We start from the raw sequence: 19,882 nt of genomic DNA, 5'->3' as shown, positions 1-19,882 counted from the left end.
GGTCAGACACTTAGCATATTAGGCTTTTATATTATTTATTAATTATTGTATTATTTTCCATTTGAACAACTGTAAACCTACTTTGCCCTACCCTGTATGTGTGAACTTTTTGAGGTCAGCAACTAAGTAGACTGCTTTTTTTTTTTTTTGTCTACCTGGTGCCTGGCACAGTATAAAATCATATAAGGCAAGTATTTTAAAATTTGGGATTAGCAATTGTTAATTAAATAAGGAGACCATTAGACTGAGGTGACTAATGCTGTTGGCCCACACACACAAACCAAAATCTGAGCCTGTAAATGCCTCAAGTGTACGTAATTGAAACCTAAGAACCACTAATCACAAATAGCCAACTAGGCTTTAAGCTATCATCAATAGTTTCCTTACTTTGCTTCTGCCTTTTTTCTATAAAAGCCTCTCTCTGAGCTCCTGTCAGTGGCGCTGATTTGGTGCTATCTGATTGGAATAGATTTTTGCTCAAGTAAACTTTTTTTTTTTTCATTTTTTAAAAAATATTTTATTGATTTTTTACAGAGAGGAAGAGAGAGGGATAGAGAGTTAGAAACATCGATGATAGAGAAACGTCGATCAGCTGCCTCTTGCACAACCCCTACCGGGGATATGCCCGCAACCAAGGTACATGCCCTTGACCGGAATCGAACCCGGGACCTTTCAGTCCGCAGGCCGACGCTCTATCCACTGAGCCAAACCGGTTTTGGCTCAAGTAAACTCTTAACCCTTTGCACTCGCTTGCTTTTTTCTCAATTCCTTTATTCTACTCGGGATTTAATTTTTTAAATACCCCAGATTTTACAAAGCGCGGCAGTAGAATAAAAAAAACTGGAGTTTCTTTTCATACAAACTTATTTATTTGGATTTTTTTATATTTAAAATTATTGATACATTCAAAGAGTAATTTGCACTCAACATCCGAGTGCAAAAGGTTAAAGTTTTAAAATACTCCTTAGTTTATCTTTTAAAACCATTTCACTATCTTGGTTCCTCTCCTCTACACCTTTTTCAGCTTTTCTATAACCTGTAAAAAAGAAAAAGCAAGACTCCAAAACTGCTTAACTAGAAGGCTTTCTTGACATTTCTTTTGGTTCTTTTTGGCCATATCCCAGTAGAGTTTTATCATCCCTTTGAATTACCTTAGCATCATATTTGTAATTTTGTTTGTTCCTGTCTTCCAATAGATTTGTGTTCCTCGAGAGTAAGAATAATTACATTATTTGCCCTTTTGTCTTCAGTGCCTAGCACTATGCTAACTAATCTAGTAGTAGGTAGTCAACAGATGTTTGTTAATTGAATAAATTATTTTAATGAAATAGAATTTTCAAGTATAATTTCTTTTAGGTAAATTTCATCTGATTTCTAAGTTAGGAAGAGTGGAAAAAAGTGTAGAAGCTCACTGTGGAGCAGTACTGGCAGGAAGATGGAATTATGAAGGAACAGCTTTGGTTACAGGTAAGTTGTCTGTAAAAATGGCATATTAAGTGAATTTTTCAAAGAAAAATTTCCAAAGGAACAGAATATTTTCTTAGCAATAGTCTTTTATTATTTAATAGTAAATAATTAGCACAGTATTGATCTAGATTGCTATATAATGTTATAATTCAGAATGTCATATTAATTACTAGTTTTATAATATGACTAATGGAGAATATTCTGTCAAAAAATGCTGTTGGAATGTTCAAGTAAAGAGTAAATAAAAGTAATTCTTAAAAATTTTTAAATTCAAAATATTCTCATTTAACTGACCTTTATCCTCTTCCATCTCTCTCCCATCTCCTGTCCTATTGCAAGGATTCTCCTCTTCACCTATTAATTATCTATTATTTCATAACAAATTACTCCAAAATTAGTGACTTAAGATAATAACCATGTATTATCTGTGGGACAGGGAACAGTTTAATTGGGCGATTCTGGCCCAGACTCAAGAAGTTGGATGGGGCTGCAATCATATGAAAGCTTGATTGGGGCTGAAGGATCAGCTTCTAAGATGGTTTACTCACGTGGCTGTTGGCAAGAGCTCTTAGTTCCTCTCTGACTGATGGCAGAGGCCTTAGTTCCTCACCACCTGGGCCTCTCCATAGGGCTGCTTGGTGTTCTATCAACGTAACAGCTGGCTTCTCCCCAAGTGAGTGATCCATGACAGAACAAGATAGAAGCCACGATATGTAAGATGTCCCAAAAAATGTATACACACACTTTGAATTATTATAAAGGCATTGTTTATTAAAATACATTTCATTTTCAAAATTGAGCTCTCAGCTGTTAAAGTGTGCATATATTTTGGGGGACACTCTGAATTTTATGATCCTCCTCAGAAGTTATACTCCATCATTTCTACCACATTCTATTAGGAGCAAGTCACTAACTATAGCCCACCCTGAAGGAGAGAGAAATTAAGCTCCACCTCTTAAAGGAGGAATAACAAAGAATTTGTGTGTATGTTTTAAAGTCACCACACATATCCCCTGGGCCTTCTGTAGGACTTCTCTCAGTGAGTTGTCCTTTTTCTCTCAGTTAGTTTCTCCTTTTCCAGTGGTTTCTTTTTCAGCACATAAGAATGTTAAGATGTCATCCATCTTAAAAATTGAGAAAAAAGAAGTAAAAATCTTTCTGTTAACCAATAACTCTCTCTAGCTACAACTTCCTCTTTCTTTTTCACTCTTGTAGGCAAACTGTTAAAAAATAGAGCCTACTACTTCATCCATTCAGTCCCCAACTCATTGGAATTGGGCTGTAACTCTTCTTATTACACTGAAACCACTTTTCTTAGAATTCTAGCATTGAGATTTTAGTGAAAATGAAAGCATTATTTGAACAATACACTCATAAGTCTTGTAATATTAAAGGAAAAAATAAAAATTTTTGTCATGGAAGTTAGTCTACTTTGATAAAGTTGTTTCAAAATAACTTCAATTAAATAATATAGTTATGAAGCACTGTCATTTAATTAGAGTAAATTTTTCAAAATTTTATATGTAAATTTAATGTTTAAATTTATTTCTTTTAAAAATATATTTTTATTAATATCAAAGAAGAAGGGAGAGGGAGAGAGAGATGGAAACATTAATGAGTCTACGGCCATACCACCCTGAACGCACCCAATCTCGTCTGATCTCGGAAGCTAAGCAGGGTCAAGCCTGGTTAGTCCTTGGATGGGAAACATCAGTGATGAGTGAAAATCATTGATTGGCTGCCTCCTGCATGCCCCCTACTGGGGATCAAGCCCGAAACCTGGACATGTGCCCTGACTGGGAATCGAACCGCAATCTCCTGGTTCATAGGTCAATGCTCTACCACTGAGCCACGCTGGCTGGGCTAAATTTATTTCTTATAGCTAAAAATATAAATTATTTTCTCTTTATAGTTGGAGAAGATGGACAAGTAAAAATCTGGTCAAAGACTGGAATGCTAAGATCAACTTTAGCTCAGCAAGGTATGTATTATAATCAATAAAAATGTCAACATTTTCCGTTAGCAACAGTCTAATATCATTTCTAAGACTGATTTTGGTCAGGTTCAAAACCTGAAATTGCTCATTTCTATTTACACTTTTTCCTCTTACTTTCCATGTTGCCTGATGGACCATGGTACCTATATTATTGAAACCAAGAAATATGCAAAATACTCAAGAGCATTTTCTTTGTTAGTGAATCTAGACAATATGTTATAGGCCAGTGGTCGGCAAACTCATTAGTCAACAAAGCCAAATATCAACAGTACAACGATTGAAATTTCTTTTGAGAGCCGAAAACCGACTTCTGCGCATGGGCCACGAAGTTTCAATCACACTGTACGTGCACGCCCGCACGTGGTATTTTGTGGAAGAGCCACACTCAAGGGGCCAAAGAGCCGCATGTGGCTCGCGAGCCACGGTTTGCTGACCACTGTTATAGGGTAATGATTCTTTTTAAATAATTCTGAAGCATTATGAACATGTTCTATCTGAATAGGATTTGGCATCTAGTTAAGTAAATAATAGAAGAGAAAACATTGAATATCTCCTGACTTAAAAAGTCCTAATAACTTCATAATATTAGCACTCTTTCTAAATTATGTTGTACATTTGATTTCCATACTAATGGAGGGGAGCAGACATCCTGATAATCCAAAACTTGAAAAGCGACAGGTACTTAGAGCAGAATCTCAGTTTTCCATGTTAATTGGGAAGAAGTACCCATAAAGTCAGTCTATAAAGTGGTCATTCCTGTTGGGATTTAGATTATATATGATTTTTTTTTCTGTGTAGCAGATTTATTTTCCTAATTACATTTACCTAGGAGCAATAAAGCAGTCTTGATGTTGACCTTAGAATTGATCCGCTGGTCTTCAGAAACAGGTTGCCAAAAAGCTGCTTGCAAACTGTGCTTCAGATTATATAATAAAGTCATGTTGTGAAGCATCTCCAATAATTGACTTCCAAAAATTTCCAGATTTCATTTTTTAAGTTGTTTATTCTTAGGATAGAGTTAAAATAGTTACATTTCTTTAGCTACACATTAACCAAGTGTTAGCAAAGGAAACAGAAGTACTAATTAGTACTTATTTCCTGAGTTTAAATCTTTGCTACAGATAATCTCCAAGTAGAGTATTTATCCATGAGTAGAAAATTTAGAGTTTATAGAAGCTTTCATGGATGGATTTCAGTTAGAAAAAATAGTGAATTTATTGTTACATTAGTAATAAAATGTACTTTTAGAAAATACATTTTATTTTTATCTTCTAGTGGGCCTGAGGATTTACTTTTGGCTTTATAACTTGTTAGGGCTAATTATTTGGCATTCTCACTCTATGATGTCTGGCTTATGAGCAACTGACAGAAATCTTCTAGAGGTCACTGCACCCTTGGGGCTGGGGCTGCAGTTCTTTTTAGCTGTTGCTGCCACTGAGACATATTCTTTTTTCCTTTCTTTTCTCTTTTATTAAATTTGTTGTCTACAGAAGACACAGATCTTCAGAGGAATTCTGAAAGCTTATATCACTACCGACTGTATCTGAATTCTTGCCTAAGATAGTAACTTCTGTTTTCTTAAATTCTTCCCAGACATCTCCTTCCCTTTTACTACCCTTGATCCACCATTTTGAACTTTCCAAAGTCTAAAGTTAAAACTTAGAATAAGTTGTTTAATATAAACATTGTTAATCATTGAGGGTAGGTGATAATACTATAGTTTACCTGTGTAATGGGTCTAGAAACCAAATTGCTACTTATTTTGCTCTTATTGAGAAAATGCATTTAAAGTTTCCAAATTTAGGAGGGCAGTTGGAAGCACAATATGTTCATAAATTAAAGACTTTATAAATCAGAGGTCACAAACAAGGTGGCCTTTGGAATGAATCTTGCCCACGAGCATGGTACAGACCCAATATTAAAAATCACATTTCACATACAAATTTGGTTTTCTGGTGTCTTGAAAAATTGGAAGATCCCACAACATTATGCCTGCTTTTCAGAATGAATACAATCAGCTGGAGTTCAGTAGTGGCTGCTCCATTTTTATTTTTTATTTATTTTAAATATATTTTTTATTGATTTCAGAGAGGAAGGAAGAGGAGAGAGAGAGATAGAAACATCTACACTAATAAAAGAGAAGCATGCAAATTGACTGTACCTCTGCTACACCCACCAGCCATGCACACCAGGCAATCAGGAGTAAATATGCAAATTAACCCAACTAAGATAGAGGCGGCCATGGAGCTGGAGTGAGCAGGAGGCTTGGGTTGCCCCCGGCGATGGAGGAAGCCAAGCTTCCCGCCCACCCTGGCCTGCCCTGGCATCTGCTCAAGGCTACAAAGTTTCAATTATAGAAGATAAATAAATCCCAGATACCTGCTTCCAGCAGGCCCTGGCCTCTGCTCAAGGAGGAACTGGGGGAAAAAAACGAAAAGAAAAAAAGGAAGGGCTGGGAGCCTGGGTCGCTGGGGGGCATGGCCAGCCTACAAACAGCCATCATCCCCTCACCCAGGCCAGCCAGGCACCCCAGCGGGGACCCCCACCCTGAAAGGGGTGTGGCCAGCCTGAAAACAGCCCTCAGCCCCTCTCACCCAGGCTGGCCATGTCCCCCCAGTGGGGACCCTCACCCCATGGGGGCGTGGTTGGCCTGCAAACCACCACAGGCCCCTCGCCAAGCCTCCCCATCCCCCAAGGGAACCCCCACCCTGATCTGGGACACTATTCAGGGCAAACCAGCTGGCCCCCACCCATGCACTAGGCCTCTGTTTATACTAATAAAATGCTAATTAGATTGGGAGACCTTCCAGGAGACCTTCCGGATGTTCTTCTGGACAAAGCCATGGTGGCGGGGCCAAGGTAGAGGCGGTTAGAGGCCAAGAGGGGAGGGCAGTTGTGGGTGATCAGGCCAGGATGGGACGGCAGTTGTGGGTCATCAGGCTAGTGGGGGGCGGGGCCGTTGGGGGTAAGCAGTCCAGCAGGGGGGCCTGTTGGGGGCAAGCAGGCCAGGCCGTCAGTGAGGGTCAGTTGGAGGTGATCAGGATAGCAGGGGGGGGCAGTTTGGAGTGAGCAGGCCAGCAGGGGGGCAGTTGGGGGCGAGCAGGCCAGTGGGGAGGGGAGAAGGGGGCAAGCAGGCCAGCAGGGGGGGCAGTTGGGGGTGAGCAGGCCAGCAGGGGAGGCAGTTGGGGCGAGCACACTGGCACAGGGGGCAGTTGGGGACGATCAGGCTGATGGGGGGGCATTTGGGGGCGAGCAGGCTGGTGGGGGGGGGAAGTTGGGGGTGAGCAGGCCGGCAGTGGGGGGCAGTTGGGGGCGAGCAAGCCAGCAGGCAGAGTGGTTAGGGGCAATCAGGCAGGCAGGCAGGCAGGTGAGCAGTTAGGAGCCAGCAGTCCTGGATTGTGAGAGGGATGTCTGACTGCCGGTTTAGGCCCGATGTAAACCAGCAGTAGAACATCCTTCGAGGGGTCCCAGATTGGAGAGGGTGCAGGCCAGACTGAGGGACACCCCCCCACCCCCCGCACGAATTTTGTGCACCGGGCCACTAGTCAATGATAAGAGAGAATCATTGATTGGCTGCCTGCTGCATGCCCCCTACTGGGGATTGAGCCTGCAACCTGGGGATGTGCCCTTGACTAGAATCGAACCCAGGATCCTTCAGTCTGCAGGTGGACACTCTATCCACTGAGCCAAACTGGCTAGGGCAGTGGCTCCATTTTTAGTTGGGTTTCAAACTTATTTTTCTTACACTCTACTCCACTCATTTACGTTACATGGGAGAAAACATAAATCTGAAGGTATTTGAGTTTGCAACCCCTGCTTTTAATAATAGTGATCATAAAATTTTGATTGTTAGTATGTACCTTGCAGGGAGCACTTAAATCTTTTTATTTTTAAGTATTAATTTTAATAGATAGTACATTCACATGCTTCAGAATTTAAAGCATATAAAAAGGTATAAAGTTACCTTTTAAATACTATTTCTATTTCTCATATTATCCCTATTTTCCAGTCACCCAGCAAACATTCCAGAAGCAATTGGTGTAACTTTTTCTTATGGAGCAAATGTGTTTTTATTTATTCCTTTTCCCCCTGTCTTATAAACAAGTGGTTGCACACTGTATCTACTACAATGTGCTCTTTGCTTATTTTTAGTTGAATCATGAACTATCTTGGGATAGTTCTACATAGTTCTGTATCAGTAAATACAAATATTCAAGTTTTTTCTAGAGTGAATGTACTATTTTATATTTCTGCTAGAACTATATGAAGGTTCCAATTTATCCACATTCTCAACGCTTGTTATTGGTTGTTGTTGTTGTTTTTTTAAAAATCATAATCATTCTAGTAAGTGTCAAGTAGTATCTCATTGTAGTTTTGATAGGCATATCCCTGATGATATTGAGCATCTTTTTATGTGCAAATTGGCCATTTGTATATCTTTGGGGGAATACCTATTGAAATCTTTTGCACACTTTTTAATTGGGTTGTCTTTTTATTGTTGAGTTATAAGAGTTATTCATATATTCTAGTTACTAGAGTTATTGGATATATGATTTGCAACTATTTTTAAAAATATATATTTTTATTGATTTCAGAGAGGAAGGGAGAGGGAGATAGAAACATCAATGATGAGAGAATCATTGATCGGCTGCCTCCTGCATGCCCCTACTGGGGATCGAGCCCGCAACCAAGGTATGTGCCCTGACCAGAATCGAACCCTGACCTTCTGGTTCATATAGGTCTATGCTCAACCACTGAGCCACACTGGCTGAGCTGAAACAATATTTTTATCCATTCCATTAGTTTCCTTTTCACTTCCTTGATATCTTTTAAAACACAGAAGTTTTGATGAAGTTCAATTTATCCATTTTTTTCTTTAATTGCTTCTGCTTTTGGTGTCATATCTAAGAAACCATTGCCTAATACAAAGTCATGAAGATTTACGCCTATTTTTTCTTCTAAGAGTTTTATAGTTTTAGTACTTGCAATTAGGTCTATGATACATTTCGAGTTAGTGTTAGTATATGGTGTTTATTTTGGAGACAGATGAGTGGTTCTTTTTTTCCTTCCTCCCAACTACATGGGTAAATAGGATTCTCTTAAAAGCTAAAATACAGATTATGTCATATAATATAGGTAATTTTATGATATATTCATATCACATAATGATACTCTCCATCAACATTTCAAGTAGCTATAATTTTCTTAACATCAAATGTCTGTGAAAAGGCTGATCATTTTTATACTATTTGAATCCTATTTATTCTTTTTAACCTCAAGGTTTATGTTAATTACTAGAGGCCCGGTGCACGAAACTCGTGCACGGGGGGGGGGGGGGTGTTGTCCCTCAGCCCAGCCTGTACCCTCTCTAATCTGGGACCCCTCGAGGGATGTCCGACTGCCCGTGGGATCAGGCCTAAACGGGCAGTCAGACATCCCTCTCACAATCTAGGACTGCTGGCTCCCAACTGCTCACCTGCCTGCCTTCCTGATTGCCCCTAACCATTCCCCTGCCAGCCTGTTTGCCCCCAACTTTCCTCCTCTGCCGGCCTGGTCACTCCTAACTGCTCTCCCCTGCAGGCCTGGGTCCCCCCCAACTGCCCTTCCCTGCAGGCCCGGTCACCCCCAACTTCCCTCCTCTGCCAGCCTGGTCACCCCTAACTGCCCTCCCCTGCAGGCTTGATCGCCCCCAACTGCCCTTCCTTGCAGGCCTGTTCCCTCCCAACTGCTCTCCCCTGCTGGCCATCTTGTGGCGGCCATCTTGTGTCCACATTGAGGCAGCCATCTTTGACCACATGGGGACAGCCATCTTGTGTGTTGGAGTGATGGTCAATCTGCATATTACTCTTTTATTAGATAGGATAAGATTAATGTACAAAATTAAATTAGATTTCCTTATTTTAGTTAACTTACTGGTATTTCAACTGAGTAATCTGAAATCCTTTTCTATATTAAGGATTACAAATTTACTGTAGAACTATGCATCTAATTTTTGAGTTTTTGATCATTGATGCCACCCACACTTTCCTAATAAGGCACAGGCGTTTCCTGTTTTATCTCTGGGAAAAATTATTAGAGAACTTAAGTTATAATGACATTAACCTCAAAGGAAAAATTCCTGGTTATTTATAAGGTTTCTTTGATTTATTAGAAACTACAAGTTTTGAGGGTGATTATAAATCTGAACTACTGCAAGCTGGATGCTGAAGGCTAAAGTAAGAAGGTCAAGTTAGGGGAGGGTGAGGGACTCCTGCCTCCTTTGTGGAGAAAAATTGTAAATTTTGGCCCCAAAATGAAATAAAATAAGCCTGAATTATTGTAAAACTTGGAATTCAGTAAACAATGTTGAAAGCATAATTGTGAGTTTCACTACATGTTTATGTTAATTATACTTTTTTCTTGATGAATAACAATTAATTCCTGAATTCATTTCTTGATTATTGGAACCAGATATACAAGTGGAAAAAGTCACAGTCATTGCCTTCTCCTCTGATACAAAGATGGATTAATCCCAAATTTTGGGGGGAAAATTTGACTGTACCTTTGAGGTTGTTGGTTTTTATTAGAGAAGAATAGTGTGTAGGCCAGGGATAATTATAATTAAGCCCTATCTTGTGTTATATTATATATTTTGATTATAGGTTAAAATTGAAATAGAGTACCGCAAACCTTTTTCACACTATATTTAAATGGAAGAATGGAATGATAAAATATGGACCATGTTCATAATGCATTTAGTGAAGGAAGTAAACTGGAACTAGAAATAACTATAATTCAAGGCAGAATGTGCTCATTGCTATAAGGAGCTCTGGAAGACAAGCAAGGCAGAGATTAAGTCTTGTGGGGGAGAAAGTGTCAGAAAAGCTTCCTGGTAAATATTGCAGCATCTTTTGACTGGGCTTTGAAGGATGAAGAAATGGGCTTGTTGACAATGGATTGTTTCTGCGGAGGAAGTTAGATGATCAGAGGCATAGAGGTGGACCGGTATAAGACATGGAAGTCAGGTGACTGAGAGCATACCCTTTGGGCCAAGGTATAAGCAGTGTGAGGCACTGCCAGAGGGATCAAGCCACTGATGGTCTCAGATGCTAACTGGAGGGGTTTGGAGTTTATTCCATAAGCCTTTTATTCTAAAAACCTTTTAAAAATTGAGCAGGAGAGGAAGAGATGAGAAATCTCTTTTAGGAAAATTACCTTAGTGGTCATATGGAGGATAAATTAGATAGAGGTTAAATGTAAGTGGCCAGTAGGAGGTTACTGAAATGTTCCATGCTAGTGTGGATTAAGGTTTGAACAAAGACAGTGGTGGTAGTAGTTGAAAAAAAAAAAATAGTTCTCCATGGCTGAGAGGAATGGATATCCTATAAGGTAAAGAATTCAGAGGGGCCCGACCAGCATGGCTCAATGGTTGGGCATCGACCTGTGAACCAGGAGGTCACTGGTTCAGTTCCAGTCAGGGCACATGCTGGGTTGTGAGCTTGATCCTCAGGAGGCAGCTGATTAATGATTCTCTCTCATCATTAATGTTTCTATTTCTCTTTTCCTTCCTCTCTGAAATCCATAAAAATATGTTAAAAAAAAAAAAAGAATTCAGAGGGAAGAATAATTGAGGGAGTATGTGTGGAGGGATGATAGCTTTGAATATGTAGAGTTTGAAGTTCTGACATGTCTTTGGGGCAAGTGGGAATATTGTTAGAGCTCAGAGGTAAAGGCTGACATATTAATGTGAGAGTCAGTCACTGAAAGGTGAAAGGTGAAGGTACCGGGCAAGTTGAGCTCCTCAAGGGAGAGGTTGAAACTAAAGAAACAAATGCCTTCATTTATAGTTTTTCTTTGTACTGACCCAGCAACATACATAACCCAGAAGTTGATTTTTTAATGTAATAAATTGCACTTGATTACCTATTGTTAGTATATGTCTCTACAAATAAAATAAAGGGAAATAATTCTTGGTTTTTGAATTTTTAATGATGTTGTAACAAAAAAGTTGAGTATCTACTACCATGAGTAACACAACAAACAAGTGGTTGCTTATTGCTTTAGAAAGTAATTTTTGGTAGTAGCCACTAACAGTGTCTATATAGTACCAGACTCTGTTCTGTGCACTTTCCTAATATTCATTCAATAATATATCTATATTGCATTCAAGGCAAAAATAGCTAATGCTTTATTATAATAGTGAAGCGTTTGTTTCAAAAGCATTCTTAAAAACATTCAAAAACAACATTTTTAGGGGATACCTCTTAGTATGAATGTGAAAAACATGGTATATTTGACCATGTACTTCCTTAAAACAATTGAAATACATTTTTGTCTCCTCTTCTGTGGTTTAAAATGCCTTCAACAGGTTGAAAGAATTTAGATAATTTGTTTTACAGAGAGATAAGGGTCTGACATTTAACACAACCCCAGGTGCATGTGGTTTCTTAAAAAATGTCAAAAAGGTCACATGATCTTATTGTACAAAGTCAGAAAAACAAGATCTTTTTGAGTGTCTTAACTGAAATAGAACATAAATAAAAATTCCCAATATAAAAAGCAATAAATTACTTATAAACTATTTTTACTTTTTTTTGCTCTATTTTTTGTTAATGATAAAATCAAAAACATCTTCTTACATAATTTGCTAAACTTTTGTTTTAAAGTTATTCATTTTGAAAGGCTAAATTTGTTATTTCCATACTAACTTTGCAAAGTGAAGTGAAGCACTAGGAATAAGTATGTTTTTTTAATAAGTATGTTTTTTTAAAGTACTTGAAATATTATAGGTTTTTAAATGCTAATGGGATGGATTTCATCATACTAGAAATCATTATTTTCTTTCTGAAGGTAATTCATCCACTTTCAATAATGATCTTTATTAGAACCCCCCTAATTTAGGAAGTTGTACAGCGATGTGTAGTACATCTCCTTTTGGAAAAAAAACATTCATATATATATATATATATATATTAGTTTCACACTTAATATTTTATTATAAATATAAAGGGTGGATATACTAAAGAATTCTCTTGTTCTTGATGTTTTATCCATTTTGAATATTGTTGGTTAGGAAGATTGAACTAGTGAGATGTAGCTATTGATTTTATTTAAAGTTCTTTATCCCAAATAGCTCCCTCTTTATCTTTTGATTGAAGAAATGTGGTTAAAAATCACATATTATAACAAAGGAATTACTTAACTTCTCCCCAGAAGCTTATTTTATTTTAAACCATAGTTATTATACCTGTTTCTTTAAAATTATTATTGTTTAATATTGTTTTATAAACAGGAAATGAATAATCTTCATGTCCCAAAAGGGAAAATAAGTATTCTAAAGATCTATAAGATTTATAAACAAGGAAATGGTGACACAGCTGACTTAATGGGGCCACAAATTCAATGTTAAAGAGGATATAAGCGTCCCTAGCTCCTCATCCTATACCCCAACCGTGCCTTTTACCACAACTAAAGAACTAGAGTCACATCCTGTATAACTCAATGGGAGTTGTATTTACTGAATTATTTCCTTGGGGGTAGATGTTTGTCATTGTTTAGTGTTCACCCCAGGAAAGTGTAATTTTACTGAGTGTATTCATGAAGATTTGATAATCTAGAATTAAAATATATAAATTTATTTTTAGCATAATAACTACAACTATAAAGCCTATTTTATTTTAAACCATAGTTATTATACCTGTTTCTTTAAAATTATTATTGTTTAATATTGTTTTATAAACAGGAAATGAATAATCTTCATGTCCCAAAAGGGAAAATAAGTATTCTAAAGATCTATAAGATTTATAAACAAGTAGAGAAGGCACCTATAATTCCATTAACTTATCAAATACGCTTTCCTCCTCTGTTTCCTTCCAGTCCTCACCTAAGAACCACATTTGAGATATGTGAAATTTTTGTTTATATTTCTTGGGGGGTTTATTGGAGTTGAACTCTGTTCATCTGGAGATTTACTTTTGAAGTCCAGGTCAGCTCCTGGTTACTCCCAGAGAATATTCCAAGAAAATGTACTTACCAAGTACAGAAAAAGGAGGGGGTGTCTCCTGAGATTGGCCATCTCATTGGCCATCTCTCTAGGTTCCTCTGATAACAGAACAATCCTACATGTCATTGACTGAACAGGATATTTAGACCCGATATAATGTCTAACCCAAACTGTGGAAGGCATGCTTGCAGATTTTTTTGGACTAGAGTAGACTTCCTAAGTCTTGTATACCACTGAGACTTGCTCACAGTTGTGTTCTCGTTGGGAAGAAAGTGGCACAAAAAAAGTAGGATGCCACTTGAACACAAGCCTTTATCTTACTGAAATTTTACTCCCTGTTGATTACTGGTCACTTCCTGTTGATTAGCATCAGTTGTGTTACAATTTAAATAAATAATTAAATCATATTGGTTGACCATAAAACATCAGATTCACATTTCATTTTTAATGAGAATGTAAAGTCTTGAAAGATTTATTCATTGATTCTCAGAAAGTCAGTTGCTACAATAGTCTGACATAGGTGTCCTAGACAACTTTTAAAAGCTTGATTATATAGTTCATAGATTAATTTTATCACCTGATTCACTTTCCTAATTAATAGATAACTTGGTCAGAGAGTGGAGTATAGATATTTAATGTTTTCAATAGATATGATACTTACTTTAAAAAACAAACAAAAACAGGTTCACATAAAGTACAGCCTTCCAGAAGATAATCTAGAACATAATTGGGTTAGAATATACCAACCCTAAATTCTATTCTAGGATATTGAAAGCAGTATGAAATTTAGTGTAGTTTATAATATTGTTATCAGTAGAAGTGGAGTTCTTAGGGTGCCGCAGGAAAAGAATTTCCTGAGACCCCCACGGGAGGATGGGATTTTGTGGAAAGCTTTATTGGTGATGTAAAATTAAAGTAGTTTCCCCCGGAGATCCCATCTCCGTTCATCCTACCTAGAAAAAGTCCAGTCTTTTCTTCAGCAGGGCCAGGATTAAGGCCACTGCCCCGAGTTTCTGTTCCATATTAAAGTATAGTCCGGTCCAGCATCTGGCTGGCTTAGCTTGTGTTCCCGGTTCAGTTCATTGTGTGTGGGGTCCTCATGGCCATGGGCCATGCAGCTGCTATGGCACAGGCTATGGAAAGAGAACAGGTGAATGCATGGGTGAGTGCAGGTCATGGAACAAGAGAGCAAGAGGAAACAAGGAGAGTGAATTCTTTGTCTGGGGATTTTAACCTTCTAAGATTTCGAGACCTTACAGTGGCTCGCTCCACCTTCCTAGCCAATGACCTTTTTCCCAGACAAGTACCTTCCCTAAATCACCCTGACTTCGCTGGGCATGTGCCCATCTTCCCCTTTGTTCAATCCTTTCCCCCAGTGATCTGCAGGGAATGGACCATTGGTTTTCCTGAGGAGTGTGAAGCTGTAGCTTCCTGGTGAAGCTGCCCAGATGACCATGCTTATAAATGTCTGGCCTCCCCTTTTCTCTCTTCCTTTATTAATAGTAATAAACAACTTAATTATGACCATAACAGTATAATAGGTAACTCAAACTTGTATCTTTCCTCTGGAAGTGGAGTCAGCTTAGTTCTGGTTATAGGATATTTGAGTCCTGCTTAGCCTAGCTTTCAGGCTAAAGCCACACTTAATTGATAGTAAGACTTTCCCTAATCAGATATTTAACCCTTTGCACTCGCTTGCTTTTTTCTCGATTCCTTTATTCTACTCGGGATTAAATTTTTTTTAAAAAAAAATATATTTTATTGATTTTTTACAGAGAGGAAAGGAGAGGGATAGAGAGCCAGAAACATTGATGAGAGAGAAACATCGATTCAGCCGCCTCTTGCACACTCCCTACTGGGGATGTGCCCGCAACCAAGGTACATGACCTTGACCAGAATCGAACCTGGGACCCTTCAGTCCGAAGGCCGACGCTCTATCCACTGAGCCAAACCGGCCAGGGCCGGGATTTAATTTTTTAAATACCCCAGATTTTACAAAGTGCGGCAGTAGAATAAAAAACTGGAGTTTCTTTTCATACAAACTTATTTATTTGGATTTTTTTATATTTCAAATTATTGATACATTCAAAGAGTAATTTTAATCTCGACATCCGAGTGCAAAAGGTTAATTTGCCATTTGTGAATTCATAGATGGAAGAGCTAGGTCATTTTGGAGTTGGGTGATTTCTATTCATTAGACTACTTCATAAGTAGCAGATGAGGGGAAGTTCTGTTGCCTGTAGCAGCATCAAAAATGGGAATTTTCTATAAGGTGAGTATACCATGTATATTTTTGTGTGGGAAGTTTATGCATTAAGTTAGTTTAAACTGATGGTTATTGCTGAAGGGAAATGATACCTCTTTATACACCTCTTTATATCTTAACATATGTAGTGTATTTATTTTATGTATTTCAATAGCACAATATCTTGAATTCCTAAAAGCTTCATCTTTTCCCAGCAAGATCAAAAGTAGTTCAAAATATAGTTTGTTAGTTGTCAAAGTAGATTTTAAATGGTCAATATTAACCCAGTCCAGTTTGAAAGGACTTTTGAATTAGGAGGAAATGAAATGACACCCCAGATTACTTTTTTGATCCTCTTAACAATCTCCCTCTTTATAAGGCATGATAATAAAAGTTTATCAGGTGTGTTTTTCTTTTTACAGGAACACCAGTGTATTCAGTAGCATGGGACCCTGATTCAGAAAAGGTTCTTTACACAGCAGGCAAGCAGCTGATCATTAAACCTCTTCAACCAAATGCTAAAGTTTTACAGGTACTTCTCAGGCATTTGTAAGTTGTTATCAGGATTTGCCAGATTGCTAAGTGAGAGGTCATTTTCTTAGGGGAGTCCCTTTCTTCTGGGTGGTCTTTTTACAGTCTGAGGCTTTTGAGTGTGTAGTTTTATCAGCCTTTATTATAGAACAGGGAATATCTGGTTATGTTTCCAACAAGGTTCACTTCCTTCTTATTCCAACTCACATCATACCAGTAAATCACAAATATGGTTTGCGTTACTAAATTGTCACATGATTTGGCATGATTGTTATCTTTGTCTTTAGCAGTCAGCCACAAATGTATAGATTTGAGACAAAACAGAACGAAATCATAAAACTTTAAAAGCTTGTTTAGAGTGTGTTTTTTATCATCGTTACTATCATTTTCCTCATCTATTCTATACACTTGAGGGTTTTCTAAGACTCTAGCATTCTTTTAGTATTTTTGGAATGGAGGGGGAATCAATGTAGAACAATTTAGAACAAATCAGGTATGTATAATTTTACCCATTATGTAGAAGCAAAACAATGGTGGCAGTTAAAACAGGTCAGCATAGGACAAATTAATGGAAAACTTTGAGCCTATGTATAGAATTTTGGTGTTTGATTCCAGTGTTAAAAGGAAGAATCATTTTCTTCACATGTTGGAAATGACGATTTAATGTGAACAAGAATATAGGTTTTGGAGTTAGTCACCTGGATTCAGGTGCAAGTTATAAAATATCTTTGAGCCTCAGCTCTCTTATTAGTTGTGATACTCATACCTACTTGATAGGATTATTGAGAATTAAATGAGTTAAATTACAAAGTGCATGGGACAGTACATACAATAAGCATATTGAGTACATGCAATAAGCATTCAGCATAGAGGAGTTGTTATTGATTATTATGCATTATTAAGTTATTTCTACACTTTAATCAGTCCAATAAATTAGAGCTAAAGAGGTCAGAAAAAAATGTAGAATGACTAGGTCGGGTTAAGGGATTTGATGCTGGAGTTTGATTTGTTACAGCAGGTATAAAGGTGTTTTAAGAAGCGTCAGATTTAACAGCTGAGTAGATACAGATTTGGGGGAGTAAGGAGATAGAAATGACTTTGAGGTTTTAGATTAGTAACTTGTATATAGATTGTGCTACATATATCATATGGTCAGCATGCATTTACATTTTTACTGCATGCAGAACAGTCTGCTAAGAACTATGGGACAAAGAAGAAATAGAAGATACAAGTGCTTGCTCTTAGGCAACTAAGGAAAAGAATTTGGGCAAAAGGAAGAAGCTGGAAAAGAAGAGTACTAGTTCTGACTGCCTTTAGTCAAAGTTCTTCCCTACCACTTACACTCAGAAAAGCTGCTATGAAATTACATAGCAAAAACAGGCAAGATGAACCTTTTAGTTTATAATTATGTGACTTGTTTAGGTACCTGTAATTAGGCTTATTTGAATGAAACTCAGGAAGATGCTTATGTCATCATTGATAAATTGTAATTTAGTGGTTTGGTAGAACCTTTGAACCTGGAGGTAGTGAGAGAAGGAGAAGTATCCAGTGCCAAAGTTCAGCTAGAGGAGAGGAAGAGTTAAAGTAACTTAGTGCAAATTTTCTATTCCTTATGGAAAACTAAAGTTGTGGCAATTCTCCTTGGGCATAAATATAGACTCAAATTTGGATTGCCCATAAAAAAGAATGCTTAATTAATTGGTGCTTGTAGAATACAGTTCAAAAGTAAGTATTTCATTTCCCATGAAATGGGCTCTATGGACTCTTCTAGAGACCCAAATCTGGTTTTATAGTGAGGAGACATTTTTTATTTATTCAGTTAGTGAAAATGTAGTGCATACCTACTAAGTACCAGACACTATGCTAGCTGTGAGATATTCAAAGTGAAATAACAGTTTCTGGCATCAAGGAGCTTGTTCAAAAGAATTTCAAGAAGTAACTAACATTGAGAAATGAGTAAAAAAAGTGCATTATATATAATAGTAAATATATGCAATCTATAAATTGATATACTAAAACATAGTACAGTTGATCCTTTAACAACACAGCAGTTAGTGGCACCGACCTTCACACTGTTGAAAATTCAACTATAACTTTTGATGCCCAAGCTTAACTGCTGATAGCCTGCTGTTGATCAGAAGCCTTACCAATAATCTAAACAATTAACACATATTTTATGTTATATGTATTATATACTCTATTCTTACAGTAAAATAAGCTAGAAGAAATGTAAAAAAATCATAGGAAGCGAAAATACAATTACAGTATTTATTGAAAAAATCTGCATATAAGTGGACCCAGGTAGTTCAAACTCATGGGTAAACTGAATAAGGGAACTTTAAATCATATTTTGTTCCTAAGTTTTAAATATACAAAATTTTTGTAGGTTTAAGATGAACTCAATGATCTATCTAGCTATATATGTATCTGTGCCCAGATATTTTATTTTTGTCCTTGCAGTTTATTTTATGACATTGGGTTAATTTGGCAGTAAATTGTGAGAATTATTGCTTTTTAACATATATTATAAAAACATTTGTTTTTGAGAGTGTATATTTTTACATATCTTGGATAAAACAAGCTATGAATTCTTATTTGACACTAATTCAATATTTTATTCTGTATACTTAAAAAAATAGATTTGGAAGGATCTATAGAGAGAGCCCTTTAATTGGTCACTCTAGTTATATTATTCTGCTTAAATATGGTAAAAGAAAGCTTTTAATTACATGTGTGTTAATAGCTAACTGGGCACATGAATTACTAGTATATTTAAGGACAAGAAGACATCCATGCTTACTTTCTGGATTGCCAATTTCTGGGTCACTTATATATCCATATATATGTACAGAACATATAAATATCTGTGGAATATATCCTTTTGTTATATAGTAAATGCAGCAGGAGATTTTCCTAGTTGTTCAGTGACTATACCAGTGACATGAAGGTAAAGAGAATGAAGCTTAGGAGACTATGCGGAGGGAATGAAGAGAGTACTAAAGAAGGTGTTCAGGTAGTAGAAGTTTTTTAAAAAAAGAAATGAATTCGTTAACAAGAATGAAGGCAGTATCAGTAATGGGGTCAACTGTACAGAGGAGAGCAAGATTTGGATTTAACTTAAGTTTTGGAGTGCATGACATTCATTCCAGTGTTATCACACAAATGTCAAGCTTGGAATAGTTCGACAGCGAGTGGTTTTTCCATCTGAAGTTCATGCAACTGAGGAAATTTATAAGGATGTAAACTATATAGTGGATGTCATAGTGCTAGGTGCTTTCATTAGTGTAAATTAGAAATGAAATAGGCAAATGAGGTTATGCATAGTGGCTATGAAAGGAAGATGGGAATATCCAGGGAGAGGACAAGAGAATCATTAGAAAGAGGCAAAATGTCTTTTCCTATTAAAAAAACTTTTCAGTGCTCTTGAAGTTGTAATTAATACCTTTTTTTTCTCAGTGGAAAGCTCATGATGGCATTATTTTAAAAGTAGATTGGAACTCAGTCAATGATTTAATTTTATCTGCTGGTGAAGACTGTAAATATAAGGTATGTATGTTTGAACTTATCACCTGGTTGAAAGAATCAAATTTAGTTGAAGTGTATTCCGCATCTATGGATATTCTTTTAGTACTTTACTTTAGCCATGTCATTTAACTCTAGT

The 19,882-nt window shown here is 37.1% G+C and overlaps 1 protein-coding gene across 1 annotated transcript in view; it reads left to right on the top strand.

Moving 5' to 3' along the window:
• The window catches only part of IFT80 (intraflagellar transport 80), an 82,890-nt gene that overhangs the window by 14,893 nt on the left and 48,115 nt on the right, over positions 1-19,882 (top strand). The window contains exons 2-5 of the mRNA XM_054713686.1: positions 1,380-1,467; positions 3,380-3,448; positions 16,113-16,222; positions 19,678-19,767. Coding sequence (XP_054569661.1) covers positions 1,380-1,467; positions 3,380-3,448; positions 16,113-16,222; positions 19,678-19,767 — 357 coding nt within the window. The remainder of the gene's footprint in view (positions 1-1,379; positions 1,468-3,379; positions 3,449-16,112; positions 16,223-19,677; positions 19,768-19,882) is intronic.

This window comes from Eptesicus fuscus, chromosome 3, assembly GCF_027574615.1.
Source record: "Eptesicus fuscus isolate TK198812 chromosome 3, DD_ASM_mEF_20220401, whole genome shotgun sequence".
In the NCBI taxonomy this organism is placed as follows: Eukaryota; Metazoa; Chordata; class Mammalia; order Chiroptera; family Vespertilionidae; genus Eptesicus; species Eptesicus fuscus.
Note: the sequence above shows the minus strand (reverse complement) of the source record. Positions and strands in the feature narration are given on the sequence as shown.